The sequence below is a fragment of the Amborella trichopoda genome, chromosome 7, assembly GCF_054954075.1.
Source record: "Amborella trichopoda isolate Santa Cruz 75 chromosome 7, AtrichopodaSantaCruz75HAP2 v2.0, whole genome shotgun sequence".
NCBI lineage: Eukaryota > Viridiplantae > Streptophyta > Magnoliopsida > Amborellales > Amborellaceae > Amborella > Amborella trichopoda.
Genome location: NC_142342.1, coordinates 1,046,077 through 1,069,856, shown reverse-complemented (window position 1 = coordinate 1,069,856; position 23,780 = coordinate 1,046,077). Strand labels below are relative to the sequence as shown.

Below are 23,780 nucleotides of genomic sequence, written 5' to 3'. Positions count from 1 at the left end.
TCCAATGATAAGCGCTTTTTCTGAAGGATTTTTGAGATGCACTTTAATTTTACAGATTAAGGTTGCAACCTTAATATAAATTTTTTTCCATTGTTAAAGGGGATTCCCATGCACAGACCTCCACTGTTTCGACACACCCCTTTGTCACATGCTTGCCTACTTATCTTATAATTTATTACTTCTGAAAATGATTTTCTAATCCATTTTTTTATTTTAAATTTGACGGATTAAATTGGAAATAATATTTTCCTTTTTCTCATTTCATGGTTTCCTCAAATTAATCGGAAAAAAGTTTGTTCCTTATCTTTTCATTATTCCCCAAAAGTTCATTATTCCCCAAAGTCTTGTGTATATCTAGATTTTCATCATTATTTTGAAGTTTTCTCGATATTGAAATTTTGAAAATAAAATAATATGCTTGGTTAAATAGAGTACTTTAAATAGGAGTGAGGTTTGTATGATGTGCCCTCTTTATACTTTAGAAGCAAGGCATACCGCTTAATTTTGCCTGAAAATATAGGTGTAGAAAATCTTATGATGGCTTGAAAATCTATTTACATCTCTAGTTATGAGATTTATAATACAACAAATAGTATAGATTTTACATATCTATAAACACTTAAAAATCTTAAAAATAGACGATCAAAATAATTTGTTGCAAGATATACTATTTTTAGTTGTTGAATTTTTTTTATTTTTTTTGTATCTATATATTTCGCGAATATGTATCTGTTCTTTATATTTAAAGGAAGAAGTTTTTATAAGGTATCAACTTTATAGTATTGAAGTAAGATGCTCCTCAAAAATCCTATGGAAGAACATTTTACGACATTGAAATACCCTCCAATCTTATCATCTCCACTTAAAGATGTATGGATACAAATAAAGAAATAACTTCAACTCCTAAAATAGGTGTGGCAACTTTAAACAATCAAAGTGATGTGCACCTCCAAACTTTGTCATGAGATGCAATTTTTAGCGTATGATGCGAGAATTTATTATTATCTCTAATTATGAAATTTTAAACTTAAAAAATGATTCAAATCAAGCATATCTATAAAGGTATGAAAATCTTGATAATAGACCATTTGTTACAAGATGTACTATTTTTAGAATTTGAAATCTCTTTTTTTTTCATATCTATACATCTTGATATCGAGATGATCAATTATATTTTTCCAACATTAAAACAACTTTTCCGAATGATTTTAAAGGTGCACATGAATTGTACATTTTAAGGTGTCAACCTTATATAAACTTCGTCCATTCTTAAATAGATAGAAAAAGGGTGTAATTTGTATAAGGTTGCAACCTTAAACAATCAAATTAAGGCGCACCTCCAAATTTTATCATAAATATAATTTTGGTATAAAAAATTCTTAGGATAATTTAAGAATCTATTTTCATCTCTAATTATTAAATGTTAAACTTCAAAAGTGGTTCAAATTAAATAGATATATAAACACTTGAAAATTTTGAAATTTTACGGTTCAGATATTGTGTTGCAAGAGACATTATTTTTAGGACTTAAAATCTCTTTCTTTCTTTTTTTTCATATTCATACATCTCAATGTCGAGATAATCAATTAGAGGGTTTCCAACATCAAAACAACCTTCGATAATGGTTTTTTGATGTGCACTTTAATTCTACATTTTAAGGTTGCAACCTTATATAAACTTTTTCCTTAGAAAAATGGCATACTTTATATAGAGCAACAACCTTAGTTGCGGTATTCTACTCCATATATTGTCGTGGGATAATGCTGATCATTGCAGCCTTCTTTTACAAGTGGTGAAGGCTTGCCAATAATAGGGACCAACTGTGGGCAAGGGTCATCTTTGGTAAATACGGGAAGGACCCTGACGGCTTTATTGCTAAAAGGTGCCCAAGACTATCCCGACTTTCACTTGTTTGGAAGGGGATTCAACAAGTTAACTGGTCTTTATAGTCTACTCGAGAGTTTTAGTGGGGGGTGGAACCCAAACTCGGTTTTGGCATGCTAAATGGTTGGGCGACTGTCCACTTAAACTCATTTATCCTGCTTTCTATAATAGATCTACGCAAAAACATGAGATGCTTGCGAATATGTTAACAGTCTCTGGAGATCAACTGGTTTGGAATATCATGATTCGTACTCGGAGAGTTGATGCTACTGTTGCCGAACAGTTCCAAGCCTTGTTGGCATCGTTGTATGCCTTCTGCTACTATCCCAAGAAACCAGACAGGATCGTCTGGTCCTTGGAACCTGATGGTCAATTCTCGACCTCATCTTTGTACCATGCAATTTACAAATACCAATATATCGTTGACGTGCCTTCTTTAGCTAAGCTATGGAAGTGTGAAGTTTCTTATCGTGTAAAAACCTTTTTATAGCTGCTAAGCTATGAAAGGCTACTTACTATTGATCGGCTAAGGAGATTGCGGTTCATCTTCACCAATGTATGTTTGCTTTGCAAATGCGATGAGGAATCTATTGACCATGTTTTCATCCATTGCCCTTTTGTCTCAGCCTGGGCTTTGCCAACTGGATTGGCTCTAGACATGCTGAGACACATACCTGGTTGCAACAACTGTGGATCCTTCCTTTTTCTGCATTGGGAATTCAGCTTTGGAGGATTTCAATTGTTGTACTCACTTGGAACCTATGGAGAGAGCGGAATATGAGAATTTTTGAAGGTCACAGTAGAGACCTACCTTCCTTTATTGAAGCCATCCAGTGACCTATTACTCTTTGGGTTTACACTTTTCTCCGTCTTAAAGTTGTACACAGAAACATGATCTTCTCACATTACACACAGTTGTTGCTTTTCAAAACCAGTCCCCCTACCAAACATTTTGTCTAGAAAGAGCCGCCGGTGGAATGGGTTAAATTTAATTTCGATGGCAGTATTAAGGGTCACATTACAGGTATGGGGATCTCTTATGAGATCACTTGGGCTCAGTTCTTTGGACATACTCAAAGAGGCTACACCAATGGGAGGCCAATGAAGCTGAATTTTGGGTTGTGCGAAAGGGTGTGGCCTTTTTGGATCCCTTTATCCATACGGTTATCATCGAGGGAGATTTGGCAAATTTCATTTCTTGGTGTTCTCGCCCGGACTCCACTCCCTGGAGGTTGAGTGGCTTCATGGATGAAATTCTTCTGTCACTTACTTTGTTTGAGGTCATCTTTTCTCATGTTGTTCGTGGTTTTAATTTTGCGGCGGACTCTTTGGCTAATGAGACTAGGGTCTCCCTCTCTTCTTTTCTTTCCCCGCTCTCACTCCCCCTCTTCTCTTCTTGTCTTTCTTTCTTTTGTTTTGTTCACCTCGTGTCATTCATTATCTTAATAAAGCTCATCTTTTCTCAAAAAAACAAAACCTTCTTTTACAAGTAAAATTCTCCATATACAAACTATTTCTATGGAGTACAGAGAAAATATAAATTAAAAAAAGAGGTTTGTATGCAAGATTGTTTACTTTGGGATTGTATACAATGACATTATTTATTTTTTATACAAGGTGGTCACATTTACTTATAATTATCCGATGTAAAATTCGATTGCTTGCATGTGACACAAAATTCGAAAAAATTTCTTTGAAGTTTGAGCTTAGTCAATAAAATAATTGAAGCCACGCAAATACACGTCTAATGATCAAGATTAATGTGACCATCTTGTACCAAAAGTAAATGATTTTATTCTATACTTTTCCGTTTATTGTTATGGTACAAAAAAAATCCAATCACCCCTATTTGCTAGACATCAAATAGGGTAGCATCATCTCTTTGCTCAAAGTTTAAGAAAAAATTTCTCATACTTGAGAATGGTTAATGGGACACCGCAGCTACTCTATTTCATAAGACAGATAGGGTTGATTGTAAAAGTTTTATATGGAATAAATGATCTTATTGTATACTTCCTTGCAAAAGAAATTTAAAAGGCCAAACCAAAATGGCCAACAACAACAAGGCAACGATTGAAACTAGGGGTGTGCACAGGATCCTTTGCCTCTAGCAGTCAAATTTGAAATTAAGTAAATTGGAGTATATGATTGACTAGGTCCAATACTAAAACTTCTTAAATGTTAAACAGACGAATGGGACACCTCAACTGTTTGACTTCAAATTCAATGTCTCTAATTTCAAGTTGTGACTTTTAATATTAAAAGTTAATTCAATGTCTCTAATTTCTTCGTTTTTTTTTTTATTTTTTTTTAATTTTATTGTACGGATCATAAAGCACTTCCCATTTTTCTATATTCAACTTGCATAATTCATACTAGATGGGTGTTTTTCAGCAGGGATTACAGAGGCCTTATGTGCCTCTCATAAACCAAAGGCAGTTTATTTGCGTTACATGCTCTTATAAACCAAGGGTAAGTTTCGTGTATGTGAAAATATTTTCGTGTATATTAAGATTAAAGAACTCTATCATATGTGATTAAGTGTGAGAGTTTTTTCATACCAATTAGTCTTAATATATATTTTTACACTTATTGGTAACCAATTGGTATGAAAAACTCCCATACCTAGTCATGTAAAAAAAAAATTCACATGAAAAATTTTTCATGAAAATATTTTCACGCATAACAAACATGCTTTAAATGTAGTTTATTTAAATATCTCTCTCTCTATTTCTATGCCTTGAAATGAATATAATGAATAAAACTTGATGAGTTCACCTTCATAATAGATTTGGGATTTGTAGCACATCTTACCTCACACCAAATGCATTTTCTTCTTAGATCCATGTATTTGTAGCGGCAAAAAATTGCAGATCCGATTATTGGCAAAGAATAAAAATGTTCATAATAGTATATTTTTAAGGTTCTTATCTTTTTTTTATTCATAATCATAGAGGTTGAGATTATTGACTTGTAAAAATTTTGATCTAAAACACATTTATAAGGTGAAATTTAGATTTTTTCGGGGTAAGAATAAAGCGAATTTATGGGTAGGGGCGCGTCTTCCCCACTGGATTACCCAAAAAAAAAAGTTGACCAATAAGCCAGTTGAGTTCCACTTAAAAGTCTTGACCGCCATTCTCATTAATGAATAAAAATTGAATATTTCAAAAAACGGATAAGAACTCATATAAAAAAAAGTAAAATCTATGTTTTGAGCAGGAGCTTTACAATTAGTCCACATAACATCTCTATCAAGGTCGCTATAATTTCTTCACCTTCCCCGTATGTATCCATAGTTAAAGATTGTCTTGTTTTTCTTTGAAAGCCAATTTCTTCATGGGAGATTTTCTAAATAAAAACCTGAACAGCTTCATACTTGAGAATTGTCCCTCAAAATTAGGAAAAAAATTAATTTAATATTGATTTTAAGTTTCATGAAAAAGTATTTGATGAGGCACAACCTCTGTGGAATAAGTGTGATACCTCTCATTTTTGTGTTTTGAACGATTGAGGACCTAAAAATCTACACATGGAACCTCGTACCCCAAAATTATGATCCGGTGAAAGAGATGCAGACTTAAAAGTGCTTCATCTTGAATATCATTTTAACATGCTTTCTGCAATAGCCACTTAAATAAAAACGACCTATAAAAATTTTTCATCTTGAATGTCATCTCAACATGTAACCTAAGGAATTTATTTTAATGGATAATATATTGGTTTACTCAATATTATTTTAAAATAGCAAAAGCCATTTTTTTTTAAGGCTGTAATAAATTTCCAAAGATTTAGAGTAATTTAATGGTCCTCAACTCATAAGAAGGTGGTCTCACGCAGTTTCTAAAATATAAAAGGGAATGTATACAATGAGACTATTTACTTCTTATGCTAGAAGGTCACAATCATCATAAACTGTTTGATTTTAAATTGGGTGGTCAAAGATGTATCATTGTTTACCCACAAAGTCCAAAATAAATTATTTCTAATATTGTATACTTTTTCTATTGAATTTCACATGGCTAAAAATGATTCAAATGAAATAGATAGAGCAAATATGCAGTATGTACCCAAAAAAATGTGCATCAAGGTCTTTTGAATATTCAAAAATATCAAATTGTCTCATACAAACGAGCACCTATCCATCAAACTAGGATACTGCTTTAGGAATTTTTATAAAGGAAAATGCCGGGATTAGCCAACAACCCAGATTGAATTTAGACCGATCTAACAATTACGACTTAATTTTGTATTTGAATTTTAATTTTTTTAAAAAAATTTAAATAACTTGAAATATTATGCATATATTCTTCAAAAATAAGAGAATCTAAGAAAAATATCAAAAAAATAATTAGTAAAAAATAAATTTACAAATATACCCCTGAAAAGTTTCGGGGGTATTTTGGTCAATTTATTTATGAATTATTTTTAAAATATTTTTATTAGGTGCGCCTTGATGAGAATAATTGACGCCTAAAATTTCAAGTTATTTGGATTTGTAGAAAAAAATTAATTTTTTCAAACACAAAATGAGATCGTGATCTTTAGATTGGCTCAAATTCAATCTGAATCGTTCGGCTCATATGTTTATATGAGCTAGTGGGCTAATCTCATCATTTTTTTTTTATAAATATTCTTTTTATTATAGTGTTAAAAAAATGTCTTTCATGCTTCATAATCCATTTCCTTTGTTTTTTGAAATTTTTATTTTATCACATTTTATGCTCATGTCCTTTTTAATCAGGAATATGGTTTGATAGGGCTGCAACTCTATCAAAATAAATAAATCCTCGCCTTATAAGTCATCAAAAACTGCAAGTCAAGCATTGAAAAACCTTTACGTCAATCATCTCGACTTGAATATTATGTTTGTGAAAAGAAATTAGGATTTCAAGCTCTAAAATTAGTATGTACTGTGACAAATTATCTAGACCGTCTATTCTGTTTTAAAAATAAGTATTAACAAATCCACACGATTTGTCCCCCTTTTTTAATTTCAAATTTTACTGTTGGTGTTGAAAATTGATTTTAGAACCATCATATAGATTTCCGTTGCTAAAAGTACTTTTCGAATAGAGATTTGAGGTGAGGCTTTATTTTATTTTCATAAAATGTAAGCCCTATAGAAACATCATCCTTTTATTTAATTCGGAACCCTTAATTTCAAAATCTTAATTCAGCTCGGAAACAAAAAAGAAAGAAAGAATGGGTGTGGTTTATATAGAGTCGGGGGACTAAACAATCAAAGTAAAGCATACCTTCAAATAGTGTCAAGAAATGTGATTTCAATACTGGAAATTTTTGTGAGAGCTTTAAAATATATTTTCATCTTTAGTTATAAAGTTTAAAGCTTCAAAAATAGTGTAGATCGAGCAAACCTATGAAAACCTGAAAATCTTGAAAATTGACGGTGAAAAAATACGTTACAAGATGCACTATTTGCAAAACTTGAAATCCATTTTTTCTCATGTTCATACATCTTGATGTCGATATGATCAATTTGAAGATATTTGGGCATCAAAATAACATTTTCTAATGAAATGTTTTAGGTGGGCTCTAATTTTTGAGGTGGGCATAAAAAACCGACAGTCTGAAGCTCCATGCTGACATTATTAAAGAATAAATAGGAAATTTCAAACAAAGAGACAAGTACAAAATACGAAAATTGGGACACTTTAAAATATTCTAAAAAGTATATTTACATAAAGGGTAAAATTTATATAAGGTTTCAATCTTAAAATGTAGAATCACATATGCACCTCAAAAATCTATTGGAAATGTTGTTTTAATGTTAGAAAAAACCCTCTAATTGATCATCTCGATATCGAGATATATGAATATAAAAAAAAAAGTTTTTGAGTCCCAAAAATAGTACTTCTTGCAAAACATTTTCTAAACCACTCATTTTCAAGATTTTCATATATTTATAGATCTACTTGATTTTAACCATTTTTGGAATTTAAAATTTACTACTTACATATGAAAATAGATCTTAAGATAATCCTACGAATTTTTACAACAAAATTACATGTTATGATAAAATTAGGGGGTGCGCCTTAATTGGATTGTTTAAGGTTGCAACTTTATAGAAACTGCACCCTTACATAAATGTCACTTTTTTTTCCTAATATTCTGTTTATCCATATTTATAATATTTTCGTACTTAAAATTTACATTATTTTTGCATAAAATACTTGGAAATTACTATAAATGCCAAAAATAATTATTTTTCAGCTGTTTCTCTAATTTTCATTTTAAATATAAGAAGGGTACGGTTTGTATACAGCCTAGGCTCTAAACAATCAAATTGGAGCCTACCTTCAAATAATGTCCAAAAATGTTGCTTACATGCTCAATACCTTCAAATAGTGTTCAGAAATGTGCCTTACATGCTGGAAATCTTTATAATAGCCTTAAAATATATTTTCATTTTTATTTATAAGGTTTAAAAGTTTAAAAATAGTATAGATCGACAGATCTATGAAAATCTTGAAAATTGACAATCCAAAAATACGTTACAAAATACCTTATTTCTAAAATTTGCAATCTCTTTTTTTTTTTTTTTTTTAATGTACATATATCTTGATGTCGAGATGATCAATTTGAGGATATTTGAGCATCAAATCAATTTCTTTTAATGAATTTTTTTAAGAATTCTTTAATTTCTAAAACTTGAAAAAAAAAAAAAAAAAAAATTTCATCTAATGTCTATGCATGTCGATATGATCAATTTGATAATATTTAAGAATCAAACCACCTTCTTCTAACGAAATTTTTTAAGCAGTCTTTGATTTGACTGTTTAGAGCGTCGGCTGTATATAAACTTTTCCCATGAAATACCCTAAATTTAGTGTAAAAAGACATGGTCACCCTATGAAAAGTACAAAGCACCAACAGGCACAGCGCCAAGTAGGGCAGGAGCATGACGTGACGTGTATTAATTTCACCCGTACATAACGCCAGATTCTTTATGCTAAGTGTAACAATCCCAACCGTACATTCAGAGGGCTATCTTTGAGACAACTGGCCCAGTTAACCTCAGAATTTCATCGTACGGCTTTGAATGTTCCACGTCAGCAAGGATAACTGCCACGGCCTCTATTCCCGCCGACAAATAAGCGCAACGAGATTTTTGCGAGCGAATATTTCTGCAGGATTTCGTAACGAAAATTAAAAATTACGACTTTACCGAAAATTTAGGCTAATTTTAAGGCAAAAGTTTATATAGAACTCTAAACTAGAGCCCATCCTCAAAAATTTTCACTCGAAGAGGTTGTTGAATCGGTAATCTCCACACCTTGATGCATGGAAACAAGAAAAAAATGCATTTCCATTTTTTGACCGTCAATTTTCAAGATTTTCAAATTTTCATACATATATTATGTTTTAAGCTTTAAATTTGGCATTGATTTCATGCAAAGGTTAAAAGGGTTGTGATAGATGTATTTATAAAAAAAAAAAAATTATTTAAAGTTGTGACCTTAAAATGAAGAATTACAGATGCACTTAAAAAATCCATCATAAAAGACTGTTTTAATGTTAAAAAACCCTCTAATTGATTGTAAAAATATGAAAAAAAAAAAAAAAAAAAAAATTTTGAGTCCCAAAAGTATTGCATCTTGCAACACATTATCTAAACCGTTCATTTTCAATATTTTCATATGTTTATAGATCTACTTGATTTTATCCACTTTTGGAGTTTCAAATTTTATAATTAGATATGAAAAGGGATTTTAAGATAATCTTAAGAATTTTTTACACCAAAATTATATATGATGATCGAATTTGGAGGTGCACCTTAAATGGATTGTTTACCGTTGTAACCTTATAAAAACCATACCTTTTATAAAATAGATTATTACTTTTTATTTAAAAAATTATTTTAACAAATAGTTTAACCATTAATTTTTACAAAGTGCAATTCCAGTTTAGAAGTTAATATCGTAGAGTGCCTCTTGTCTTTTAGTAAAACTTCAACTTTACATTTTATAAAGATGACAATAGTACTCCTTGCATTGTAATAATATTTACAAAATTATTCTAACTTAATGATGAAGATATCACAAAAAATAACTTTTTTTTAAAAAAATAACTACCAAATTAATAAATCCACCCTCTCTATTTTTTAACCTTTATAATTTAAAGGGTTGTGAAGTTAATTATATATATATATATATATATATATATATATATATATATATATATATATATATATATATATATATATATATATATATATATATATACACGTAAAAATGAACAGTAATTTCAGCTATGCTCATCATCATCAAAATTTCATCGTACGATCACAATTGTCTAGTAGTATTTAAATTTTTATTTTTTTTTCTACAAATCGAACTGATCTGAAAATTTCAGTGTATGTTCGTCAAAAATAAGAGAATCTAATAAAAATATATAAAAAAATAATTTACAAAATATAGATTGACTAAAATAGCCATGAAAAATTTTATAAGGGTATTTTGGTTAATTTATATGTTACAAAATATTTTTTTCATATTTTTATTAGGTGCGCATCACTAAGATGTACACACGCTCCAAATTTCAGATCATTCCGATTTATAAAAAAAAAAAAAATTGAAATACCACGAGACAATCATGATCGTGGAATGAACTTTGGATGGTGGTAAACATAGGCAAAATCACTGTTCATTTTTCGCTTATAGATGTTGGAAAGACTTTTTCCATATATATATATATATATATATATAGGAAAATACTACGGTATGCCGATTCGTATACCACAACAGTAAACGCCGAAACGGCCCAGATCGAATCTGGGCCGATCTGACGATCATAGATGTCCGGTAGTATTTGAATTTTAATCTTTTTTTTTACAAATCCAAATCAATTGAAATTTTAGGTGTGTGTTCTTCAAAAATAGGCGAATCTATAAAAAATATCAAAAGAATATTTTACATGAAATAAATTGATCAAAATACCCCCAAAATATTTCGAAGGTTTTTTATAAATTATTTTTTTATATTTTTATTAGGTGCACCTTGATAAGAAGAACATATACCTAAAATTTCAAGTGATTTGGATCTGTTAAAAAAAATTAAAATTAAAATACTTCCAAACATATATATATATATATATATAAACATTTGGACTGGTACTTTCCAATGTTTTTAAAGGAACACTTACTTGCATCGGCATGCCTTACACTTTCTAAAGTGCATATGTAGAACTGCCGTCCAGCGCGCGCGAAACAATTTTCTTCTTTTCAAACCGTATTTAGCGTTCTCTATATTTCACTGAATTTCGTCCAAGAAGTCCGAAATTTAACTGTTCGCTTGACGGCTTTCCCTCACTGAATTTTGTCCCGTAAACCTCCGAAATTTCGTTTTCAAGAGTCAAAACCCCAAAAACCATTAAAGCTGTGACAGGCCGTTTATAGGGTACTGGGCCGTGCCCTAGAGAGAGAGAGAGAGAGAGAGGACACAGAGTAGAGAGAGAAAGAGAGGACACAGAGTAGAGAGAGAGAGAAAGGACAGCACGCCACAAAAGGCCAAAGCTTGTCCCAAACCGCGCCAAATTCTACCGGACAAAATTAAGAGAGAGAGAGTTCGAGAAGTCCGTTGCCCCGGAAAAAGCCATTCACTAGCAGCTGGACTGCATGTTTTCATAAAATGGTTTGAAATGGCTGCGGCCCTATCAAAATAAGTTAAGTCTATCTCATAAGGAAAAAAGTCGCAATCTTAAAATGTAGAATTAAAAATTCACCTCAAAAATCCACCGAAAAAATTTATTTTAAAGTTAAAAAGCCCTTTAATTGATTATAACCACCAGATGTATGAATATGAAAAATAAATCTAAAATATTAAGCCTAGAACCAATGCATCTTGCATCACATTATTTAAATCGTCTAATTTCAAAAAATTTATATATTCATAGATTTACTTGATTTTAACTATTTTTTTAGTTTAAAATTTTATAATTTATATATGAAAATAGATTTTCAGATAATTCTAATAATTTCTTACACCATAATTATATGTTATGATAAAATTTGGATGTGCGCCTTAATTGGATTGTTTAATGTTACAACCTTATAAAAACCATACCCATAATTCATCCAAAATTGTAATTCAAGCTCACGGTTAGTGACTAAAAACTAGGATTTTAAGCTTTAAAAATAATGTATATTGTAACAAGTCATACAGACCGTCTATTTTAACTTAAAAATAAGTGTTCAAAGATCCACAAGATCTGTATTATTTTTTTATTTTCAAATTTTATTGTAAGGTTGGAAATTGATTTTAAAGCCATTATTAAAATTTCCATTGCCAAAAATGCTCTATGGATGAGGATTTCATGTGATGCTTTATTTTGTTTTTATTAGGCCAGTTCTAGAATTTTGGCAGCCATAACCATCCGTTTTAAGATCTTCAGCCTGGGGTTATCGAGATCAGACTTAATTGTCACCGGTCTAGCCTAGTGTCATCAGAATCAGATTCAATCAAAACCGGCTTGGCTGCTAATTAAATTGGTGTTATTGGATTTTTAAAAATATAAATAATAAACTAAAATATATAATATATGAAAAAAATTATCCATTCTATTAGGCTGGTTGAACCAGTCGAGTCAAACCAATCAAATACTAGTTTTAACCAATTTTTAACCAAATACAATATTCACTTTGAACTAAACAAGCTTTTAGTTTTAACCAATTTTTAACCAAATCCAATATTCAATTTGAACTAAACAAGCTATTAGTTTTAACCAATTTTTAACCAAATCCAATATTTACTTTGAACTAAAGCACTGATAGCCAATCCAACTTGTAAGACGAATCAAATTTCTTAAAAAACCATAAATACTAGTTCAAACTACATAAGAAAAAAGGGCAAAGTAGATTCAACTTTTTTTTGCCATTTTTTAAACCACATCACCAGTCTCCATATTTTTTATTTATTTTTTCCTTATATCCACCCCCAAGTAAAAAAATAACTTTTATATGACAAATCATGTTAGACACTCTAATCCCTATCGAAGCCAATCCAGCACACATTGTGCTAGACCGACCTGATTTCTTTCTTAAGTAGAGAAGAGGTCCAAAAATATAGGTGTGTTGGAACAAACTTGATTTTTTCCCCAAAGAGAAAGGAGGTCCAAAAATATGGGTTTATAGGAAGAAAATTATCTAAAAGGAAAAATATATACATTATTTGAAAAAAGAAAATTTATCTAAAGGAAAAAATTTATACAAGGCTGAGTGTTGAGACCCTAAACAATCAAATTAAAGCACATCTCAAAATTTCACTAGAAGAGATTTCGATGTTGAAAAACCTTCAAATCAATAATCTTAACATCAAGATATATAGACATTGAAAAAAATAGATTTCAAGTCTAAAAAATAGTACATCTTGTAATACATTATGGGCCATAAAAAAATTCAAAGTCTAATAGATCTACCCTATTTTGAAGCGTTAAATTTTGTAATTAGGAAAAAATAAAATTTCAGGGCACTGCAAAGATTTTTGCTACTAAAAAATCATCTTTCGACACTATTTAGAAGTAGGCGTTACTTTGATTAGGTCTCAACCTTATACAAACCACAATCTTATCTAAACCACAATCTTATCTAAATACCAATGAGAGATACGCTATTCAACACTCTTTCCACAACTTACTTTCAAAATACACACGATCAAGAGTTAGACTAATTGCAAAGGCGTAGAATGTTAGATAAGTCCTCCATTGAAAATATTTTGATAAATTTCCCTTTTGAAAATGTCATTTTAGAAGGCAAAAGACACTATGGAACAGTATAAATTGATCAGCACATCCAAAGTACAATAAATGAACAACCGGCATTGTGTTTTAGAGTTTTTGCAAGAAAGGGGATCCGATGGACCACAAATATTGGGAAATTAAAATTGATAACATTATATACAAATTTTGGTCATCTAGTTTTACATAAAAAAAATTTTTTTTTTTCCGGGTTCATCCTAATTTTCTGATCAGACGCCCAAAATTTCATCAAAAAATGTTGCCTAAAAAAATAAAAAATAAAATAACGCTTGTTGTGATACTATAGTTTGAATAACTATAGCCGCTCAATTCACATCAAATGGCTAAGAAGTGGAGCCAACTTATATGTCGTTGGGGTCACATTGAAACATTTCCCATTTCGTTCCCATTTCGAAAACAGGTAACAGCATGTATTCCCCACTAATCCACCCAAAGAAAAACTCACGCCCCAATATAATTTCTAGTGGCATAAAAAAAGCAGTTGAAATCGGTTGAATCTAAGGGGGGTTTCATTATTATATAATGACATGGTGACATGATTTTATTTCCCTTATTAAAATACACGTAACAGATGAATTGTTTTACGTTTAAACCATTTTTTAACCATATCCAACTCATGATCATGTATTTTGACAGGCCTTTCGAAATTAAATCAAAAGAAAAGTAATTGCTTCTCTTAAACTGCATTTTGACAAATTTCCCTGAAGAGAAAAGGCATAAGGTCAAGAAGTTAACAATACGAAAAAAAAAAAGAGAGAAAAGACATCAGGCAAGCCAATAAATGCAGCCAAGGCCTAGGCAACCTTCATTTCCTACCCACAACAGTCATTTTTATATCTTTATATATTGGTGTCATAATACATCCATCTATAATTTAGTTCCCACTTCCTTCTGTCTAAATCAAAACAAAAGAAAAGAAAAACGGGGAAAAGAGAGACGAAAACCCATAAAAGTGTGGTGCACTAGTGAAATCTAAAATAAAGAGAGAGAGCGTGTGCGGTTATGGTATCTAAAAACCTGTGGGGGGCGGGGGCGGGGGCGGGAGCGGGGGAGAGAGATCAAACGAAGGACCAGTTGATGAACATGAAAGCAAGGCAATGGGTGGCTTCTTCCTCAGTAAGAACCTTCCATGCAATGGCTTGATCATAAGAGACTGGACGACCCATACTTGAAACGCATATACCAGCCGGCAAGTACGTATATCCCTGTGAAATCCGAAATTTCTATTGTCCATCAAAATTTAAAATAAAATAAAATAAAATAAAAAAAACTAGAAACCATTTTCAGGCTTACAAACAAAGTAACAAACATGCATAAGATGATAATAGTTTCTTTTTTTTTCGTTTTTTTTTTTTTTTGGTGGATTGAAAGTCTTCATTTCTATAACATCAAAATAGGAGTATTTGAAGTAAATTGTTCCCTCTCTCCAACGTACCTGCTGCATTATCTTTGTGAAGTCCGAGCACAAGGATTTGCGCCCTCCTTCGTCGAGAATTTTGTCCAAGCTAATGTCTTGTAGCGCCACTAGGGTAGTCTCAAGCATGTCTAGCCCTGCCTGGTTTGCGAACGTGAAGACTGGCAAAGCCTGTATAAAAACAATCAGAGAAGTCTCTCTCTCTATTTAAATAAAATTTTAACTTCTATGTTCTCTCTCAATTAAAAATATCTAGTATAATAATTTAGACACACGTGAAGTTGATGAACGCATTCAAAAAAAAGAAAAGTAGACAGAGACCATTTACTTTTAGTACAAAGAGGTCACATTTGTTCGTCAGATTTTAATTTGGGTGGTTGTGTGTCATGGATTTGACTCAAAGTTACAAAAAATTACTCGAACTTTGTAATTCACCCGAAGTCATCCACTTTGACATCTCACGGATAGAGGAGTGATTGTGGCCTCCTTGTAATAAACGATAAATAATCTCATAGTAAACAGTCCCTTAAAGAAATTGTTCTAGAATAGAGCCATTAGGTTGACAACCAATTGAGTGGCACAATGTGGGGCTTAACTCGTTAGTTCGGCAAATATAATGGAATCTCATGTTATTTTATCAAGTATGATGAGAAGGGGTTAACCACATGAGGGGCTCTCAAGTCACTCATCAAGATAAATCGAGAGAGAGAGAGAAATTCAGCAATCAGCAATTAATGTGCAAATATGCAAACCTTCAAAGAGCAGCACATAATTGCATCTGAGTAGTGCCAGAGCAACTTCATTACAGAGTCCCCGGCATGGCAGTCAGCCCTCAGCAAATCTACTCCCAAATGGAACCTGGAGAAAGACATCATTTTAAGTAAGATTAAAAAATCATTTCATGATTTAAACTGAACATAAGAAAGGAAAATAAACCAAGTTTCCCACCATCCAATGAAGCTAACAATTTGGAAAGGCCAAAAGGTCTCTCTCTCCAAGTTTCCCACCATTAAGAGCACCATTCTCAAGCTCTCAAATAGATAAAGACTCTCTCTCTCTCTCTCTCGCTCTCTCTCTCTCTCTCTCTCTCTCTCTCTGTATTTAATAGAGAAAGAGAGGGGCAGCACAAATGGTGTCAATTCAAATACCTATAGCTGTGAGTGATCCATCGTGTTAGCGTGACAGCCTCAGGTGAACCAGGGGGCAACCTGGGCCCCATTTGTGCACCAAGCCTAGAGGGAGAAATCGCCATCGCAACCCTTTGAACAGAACCAACCACCCCACGCACATATTGTCGGGCCATGGCCACCACATTGTCGCGCATGTGAGGCTCAAAAGTAAATTGAAAGGCAATTGTGAGCACAGATCGAAGATTATTACAGGAGTTTGGGCCGCCTCCATCACCTGAGGCTCGGTTGGTAGCTGAGCCTATGTCGAGAGACGATGTGAGGTCAAGGGTTCGGATCGCAGCAGCTGTATTGTCTTGTGGGTTCTGTTATAGCAGAAGAGAGGTTGAAGACTGTTCAAGATCAATGTCTTTAGCGAGAGATTGAGAAATTTTGAAATCCAATTGCACAACTATTAAAGGATTTACAGATAATTAGTGAGAAATCAAATCATGTCTTGAGTCTAAAATCGGAAGAAGTTGACGAAACCAAGGGAAATAGAGATTAGATGAAACCAGAAATAGTGATAACCAGACCAGAAAGCATAAAAGGAGAGGATCAATTGGCAGGAGTATTTTGTTCTTTTTTATTTTTCCTCGCTTTTTCTAGAGAGAATTCCAGAGTTGGCCCCAGTTTTCCATCCACCAATATATAGATGTAATTCAAGAAGAAAAGTTGGTCTTCATGTGGTACCGTTTTTGAGTCAAGTGGTATCACGCGGAAACCAGATGGCAGCAATGGAGCATCATCAGCAAATGAGTCGTCAATAGGTGCAAAGACAAGCTGGGAAATGGCCCCCACTGCATTCTCGTCCACCCCACTGCAAAGCTGAAATGAGAGAGAGAGAGTAATAAATTGATATTCAATTTAATTGTGGATGGGAGCAGCAGCATAAATTTCAATTAACTCCATTGAAGAAATCATACCTGCAACAGATATAGATCCCGACACACAACTGCTTCTTCTTGGGGAAAACCATGGCCTTCAAGTCGAATTACTTCAACGAACTGACATGGTTCACAGATAAGAATAAATAGATTAATAAATGGAATTACAGATAGATGTGTCTGTGCTTGTGTGCATGCGTGTGTGTGTGTAAATATATATATATATAGAGAGAGAGAGAGAGTGAACCTCTTCATTTTCCACAGTGTGAGCAAGTGGCAGAATGATCTGGCTCCCCGTGAAACGTGAGGGACCCGACCCTGGAATGGCAAAAGGGTTGGCCTTGAGGGATGCAGCACAGTAGGCGTCGATGTTGCTATCAGCCCATTCCGATCGGTGTTCCCGAAGGAATCGAATGAGTAATGCAGGTGGAACATTCTATATCAAAAACAACAAATAAATCACCGTCCACTTTTTTATTTCACCATATATTTACATGTGTATATACTGATATGCCCATACATGCATATTGCTTTTCCGATATATCTGGATACACATGTATGTACACATAAGGCTGACCATGCATATGCACATCACAAATATACATGAACATTTGCATGCACAAGTTGAATGTTTTCCCAAATGGTGGAGTATACGAGAGAAGCTCCTCTGTATTCCCTATTACATGATCTTAATGGAAATAGTTTGCATGTTCTCTCTTTGCTAATTGAGAAAAATAATATAAACCTAGAGAAGAATGATTTACCTGAAGTAGCATCGATGACTTAGCACAGAGGATGCCTCCACTCATACCTACATGCTTGTTTGGGGATGTGTTTATGACAACACTAACATCTTCCACACCATCACTGCTCATTAAGGACCATCCATCATCCGCAAAGCCGTTGACTGCATCATTGAAACCCCTGCAACAACTACCAAGTCAGAAAGGATTTCCAAAAAAGGGAAGAAACACACGAAAAACTATAGGATGATTTCTTTAAAGAAATGAGCATGCAAAGCATTTCCACTGGCTGATAATACGGTTTCACCTCACATATATGAAACACTACTTATAGCCCAACAGGAATGACCAATTGTTTCAAGGACTATAACCCAATGTGAGAAAACAAACAAGAAAAGTCACCTGCTCAATCTCTGGCTAAATGTACGGAGAACGGCGGGTTGCCTACCCCAGCCAAAGACTACCTCACCACTCATCTCTTGAGCAATTTGCCGGATATGACGCAGAGCCTAGATTTCATATAAATGCATTAGACAGAAATTCTACCTCTAAATTTTCATTGTCAAGTAAATTTAACTCCTAGATAACAATCACGAATCGCTACAAACATGGCCCCAGGCTTCTTAATCCAAACAAGGCAGAAAAATTATCTTCAAAAAAAAAATCTGGCAAAAAAAAACAAAAAAATAATTAATAGCAAAGGCATTAGTTTTTGAGAATTTTCTCCATTCTCGAGAAGAATCCTTTGGCTGTAGTTTTCATGAATTATTTCCGATCCGTAGGACTAACAGTTCCCATTTATGACAACAACTGTATTACAAGTCGTAAGTCAGTGTGCGCCTTATATATGTCCCCTTAAGAGAGGCAAGTAGGACTACTAAAGAATCATTATAGAGAGAGGAAGAGTGAGAATGCTACTACTGGACAGAGAATCTAAATACATAACAAAATAAAATCAGCAGAAATTATACCATCAAATAAAATAGATCATTACAACATAGTAAAAATATAGATCATCTTGGGACTTACAGCAATTGTCATTTTCTGAGCTAAGACCTTGGATGATTCGTACAATGGTCGTAGCACCTCAGGCACACTCCAGGCCTGGATCACATAATATGAAAGATACAAGCTTTTCATTTAACTGATATGTACATGAGGAAAAACTAAACCAAAGACATAATAATATTTCTTTACAAAAAAATAACAAAAAAAAATATCTAAAGCAAAATTTAGCACCTCCAAGCAAAATTACTCAAAGTAAATTATCAACAGAAAAACATATGCACCTCTAAATTGAGATGGTCAACAATGTGAATTATTGATCCTCCACCTTCACAAGGCCGGATCAAATAACCACTAGGGAGCATCTCGGCCCTCACAAAATTTGGCACAGGCTGCCCATGTGGACTCCCATTAGAACTTGTCAGAGATCTCTCACAGACCTGCAATTATCAAAAGAGAGAAAGGAGAAACAAATTAAAATAGAAGACTAAATTACTGCAATAAAATTTAAATTGAACACTGTGTAATAAATGGAGTAAGATTCAAACAAAAAGTAATCAATTGCCAAAGACTATAATTTTTTCCAGGAATGAAAATATACCACGAGACTTCCGTCCTCTAAACCACAAGTATATCTCAAAGTCCAAAAGTCGCGTGCAGGTGCTAAGGTAGTTGGGGCATAAGTCTGAAAGTACCCAAATAAAATTAATTTCCAAAGGAAGAAAGAAAACGGTTCACCTAACAATGTCTCAATGTAGGAAGTAGAACTGGGTTAGCAATCTCCAACGTTGAAACGCAAAAGGAGATTTATTCCTAGAGTTCCATAAATTCCCGACATACCTGCATATATATCAGTTCAATTGTCCCTCCACTACCCAACGGAAGCACAGTCAATATGTCAAAATTACGGCAGTCCCGAAACCATGACATACGATCTTTAAGGATCTCCACAACCTGTATAAGCAGTGCATTGATAAGGAAAATAAGACAGGACAGTAATTTTCATGATAATCGAAAGACAATACAACCAACAAATAATTGGTGGGTAATAGCCCATATGCACACAATTTATCCACTAAGGGTTTCAAGAAGGCCCACCTTTGTAGGTTCCAAACTTACGAGACCACAGGCTCTTGCGGCCACTCCACTGCAACTATGCGAAATGGCAACAATTCCTATCGAATCCGGACCAGGCTACACAACATTCAGCAATACACACAAACATAACTCCAATAAATTAGGAGGAAGAAAAAAGAGAATACCACATATATTTTGAAATTCATTCCATAATCTACTAACGAAACAAAATAGACATTTTACCAAGTTCAATGAATGATGAAGAGATAATTAAAAACTAAAGAGTAACCAGGATGACTTGGACAACAAATACCTTCATCCCAGGCATCTGGACCCAATCAACAGCAGTTCCTGTGGCTTTGGAGAGGAACTCTGCCAAGGTCTCCTCTGCAATTGACAGGAGTCTGAAAAGAAAAGGACTCAGATTCAAAACAAAGAAAAGTAGAGTTTAGAGCTCACTCTACATGTTATTGAATTTAGAATTCACTCGGTGTATTAATGAATGACTCTCTTACCCAGCGGGGTTATTTGCATCCCGTGGAGGACGCTGAGGTGTGGGGTTTTGTTGTTGCGGACCGCTCGTAACAACAGACTCACAGCTTGTATCAGTCGTGGCTACAGATACCTGCAAAAGTTAAAACATCAAAACCCACCAATCAAAAGAAAATATCGGACCCCAGATATTGTATACCACACTCCATTATCAAAACACTCTAGTTGTCCCAAATGTTGGGTTGGACATTGCAATTAAAACATATATCCAACACATAATTCCCCAGGTAGCTCGGTGAAGAAACCATTGCAGTAGCAAATGAGGATTTTCTTCCTCTCTTTAGAACCTATTAATCTGGTTTCATTGGGTGATTCAGGTCATAGTTAGACCCTAGATCTCAGCCAATGAGCACAGCTACCAATGTTAAGCACTGAAATTGGAAATGTTATTGTAACTAATATCACTAAGCACCTAAAGCACATGCAAAATGCAAATGATCTCAGCCCATGAACACAACTACACATCTAACAAATATTCCTAAGCACCTATGGCACTAGCAAATGGAGACCAAGGAGAGATCCTCACATTTTATAGCTTAGACCAAGGAGAGATCCTCAGTTGTTGAAAACCACACATAAATGGCCCAATAAAAATGAGAGAGACCACAAAGAGTGACACTTACACATGCAATAGAAGCCACATGCAAGTAGTACGATATGATAATACAAACAAAGCAACTGTTCTTAAAAGCACTCACATTTTGCAGCTGCTGTCGCATATAGCCATTCTCGTAAACAAGTTGTGCAACCTGCTTCTGCAAGCGATCATTCTCTTCCATTAACAGCTTATTCATTGCTGTGAGCTTTCTATTAACAGTTTGGAGTCGAGACGCTTCTTTTCTCTGCTTCTCTCGACACCTGATAAGCCACATATAATAGTAATAAAAACTGGAAAAATAACCCTAATATGTATTACATTCTAAAAATAACCCTAATATGTATTACATTCTACAAATAACCCTAATATATATTACATTCTACTGTTACAGATAACCATGTGGTTCAAAAACTACAATTTCCATTTTTGAATATAAAGGTTTCAACATACCCAACATAAAACTTGAAATGTATAAATGATGTAAAGGTTCCATGGAATGGAACTTGGAATCTTATGATAAAAAAATCATCATTTGCCACTATTGAATGTTGGGATTTCTCTCACCTCCGATTTTGAAACCAGACTTTGATCTGCTTAGGCTCAATATTGCATAGTATTGGGCATTCTCTGATAAGTTGCTGGCGACGAAGAGAACTCGGCTTAGGGCACTCATTGTACACTCGTTCTAAAGCCTCAACCTGTTCAGCTGTGTATCGAACATATTTGCTGGAGTCCATGTGCTTGCTACTATCTTTATGTACAGCTACTGCCATTAAATGACAGAAAGAGCTTCTCTAATAAATGAAACCCTTACAGTTATCAGAAGCTCATTTAATGGTCACTTTCTTTGGACTTTTGGAACTTCAAAGTTCACGTCTCAGATTTCTAACAAAGTTGTCGAAGTTCTTTCTTGAAGAAGCTTTACAGCTACCTCAAAAGCTTCTTCTAAATCACCTCATGTTTCCAGAGGTATTTGAAGGTACATTATGGAAACTCTGCTTCATCGCAAAACCCTTTGCACGAAAAACCCTTTTTCTTAAGATTTAACCCAGGTAACGAGCTTGAATATATCGACTACACCCAATACACTCTGCTCAAATTCCTTTCAACAGCAAAGTGAATTAACCAGATTAATCTATATAAGCGGAGGCAAGCTCAATGAGAACAAGAGTAACAGTCAAATAGATCGAGCCAAAACTCCTATCAAAAGGTAAATCTTTTAACTCCAATACCACATTCGACAGGGCTGAACAAATGTGAGCAGATTTGACCACAAAATCACATAAATCCCTTCCTTTCACCTTTTCTCAAATTCTCACTAAGCACGAGCTTCCAACCCGAGAAAAATACCAAGAAAACTTCTTTGACAAAAAATAATCTCTTTTCCACAGACCTAAGGCCAAAAACTTTCACGATTTGAGGAAGTATTCTCAGATGCTAAAGTTCTCTGTTTACCGAGGAATTAGAGGTCCCAGGTGTCCTCAACCAGATGAGGCGATCAATATGTAAGACCTGAGTGCTGGTTTTACGAGCAGAGAAGGATGAATATCTCTTGATAGTCTCAGAAAATATGCTCAGAAAGCTCGTTAACAGCCGAAAACCTAGCCTTTTTATGCATTTTAGGATTTTCAGTAGGATTTTCAGAAACATAAGCCAGGAAAGTTCGACTAGGACTGGAATCCTTTTAATTCACTGCAGTAAGAGAACTCAAATGGCCTCGTTGATCCTCAGGAACCGTAGTGTTAGAGAGATTTGAACCTAAGTGACTGTGTTCAAAGCTCTAATTTCTACAAACCAGCTCCAAAAGCTCATTCGAAGGTTGAAAAAAACATGAATCCTTTGTATGCAACTAGCAAAACATGAATCATTTGCATGCAACTAGCTCAAACGACCTCTTTGACTAAATAACACCAAAACTCGTTGCATCAAGCAAAAATCTCTTATTTTGAGCTATGATTCAAAGGTAACCACTGCAAATGCTGTTTAATGGCCAATAACTGGAAATCCCTGTGATTCACCAGATGCAAACCCTAGAAACCAGGGAAGATACCTCACAAAAGGCTCTCTCAGCAAAGAGAGCCGGTTTCTCCCGCATCAGAGAGCTTCAATGCCAAAGGTTCAGCTCCAACTGAGCAAAGAGACCCTAAATCTCATATCCTGCATAAGAAGCAATCAAAAAAGCTCAAAAACCCTTACAATAATCGATCAAAACAAAAACTAACACTACCATACCCTAAATTTCAGAGAAGCACTACAAAAAGCAAAGCTCAACCATTGGACCTAAGAAAGGACATTTTTAAGAGCTCCATTAACGTACAGTGTTCAGAGCTATGAAACTGCTCACGCCCGAGAGACGTGAAGGTGAAGCGAGCATAGTGTCACCGAGATATGGTTCAGAGCCCTAAGCCCCTAACAAGGGAAATGGCCTCAAAATGAAGAAATGGCAGAGAGAGAGTCTTTATATCCAAACAAACTGTTGAAAACTGGTTCTAGGAGAGAGCATGCCACAGGCTAGAGAGAGAATAACAAGTGAGAGAGAGGAGTAACAAGATAGACAGAGTAAGAAGTTAGAGAGCGAAAGATTCAGTTAACTTTTTAGTTTCCTCAATATTCTCGTTACTGATTTATTCGCCTAGAAATAAAAAAAATGGAAAAAATAAATGAATAATTACGATTAAA

At 33.8% G+C, this 23,780-nt stretch overlaps 1 protein-coding gene across 1 annotated transcript; it reads right to left on the bottom strand.

The window, feature by feature from the left end:
• Positions 1-14,467: 14,467 nt before the first annotated feature.
• LOC18995779 (homeobox-leucine zipper protein HOX32) lies at positions 14,468-23,530 on the bottom strand. The gene is made up of 19 exons (XM_006846714.4): positions 23,419-23,530; positions 21,666-23,258; positions 21,202-21,361; positions 20,467-20,576; positions 20,265-20,355; positions 19,973-20,068; positions 19,715-19,828; positions 19,476-19,559; positions 19,159-19,314; positions 18,899-18,973; positions 18,272-18,378; positions 17,891-18,050; positions 17,374-17,562; positions 17,166-17,246; positions 16,933-17,067; positions 16,222-16,565; positions 15,826-15,931; positions 15,095-15,244; positions 14,468-14,864 (listed from the first exon to the last, which is right to left on the bottom strand). Exons 2-19 carry the CDS (start codon positions 21,872-21,874, stop codon positions 14,718-14,720), a joined length of 2,514 nt encoding a protein of 837 aa, XP_006846777.1. The 5' UTR covers positions 21,875-23,258; positions 23,419-23,530; the 3' UTR covers positions 14,468-14,717.
• Positions 23,531-23,780: the final 250 nt, after the last annotated feature.

Excerpts from the sequence above, each read along its gene's own strand:
- LOC18995779 (XM_006846714.4), bottom strand. The coding sequence starts at position 21,874 with ATGGCAGTAGCTGTACATAAAGATAGTAGCAAGCACATGGACTCCAGC. Across the intron at positions 20,577-21,201 it reads TGCGACAGCAGCTGCAAAAT|GTATCTGTAGCCACGACTGA; the intron begins GTGAGTGCTTTT and ends TAACTTTTGCAG. Across the intron at positions 20,069-20,264 it reads TCCAGATGCCTGGGATGAAG|CCTGGTCCGGATTCGATAGG; the intron begins GTATTTGTTGTC and ends AATGTTGTGTAG.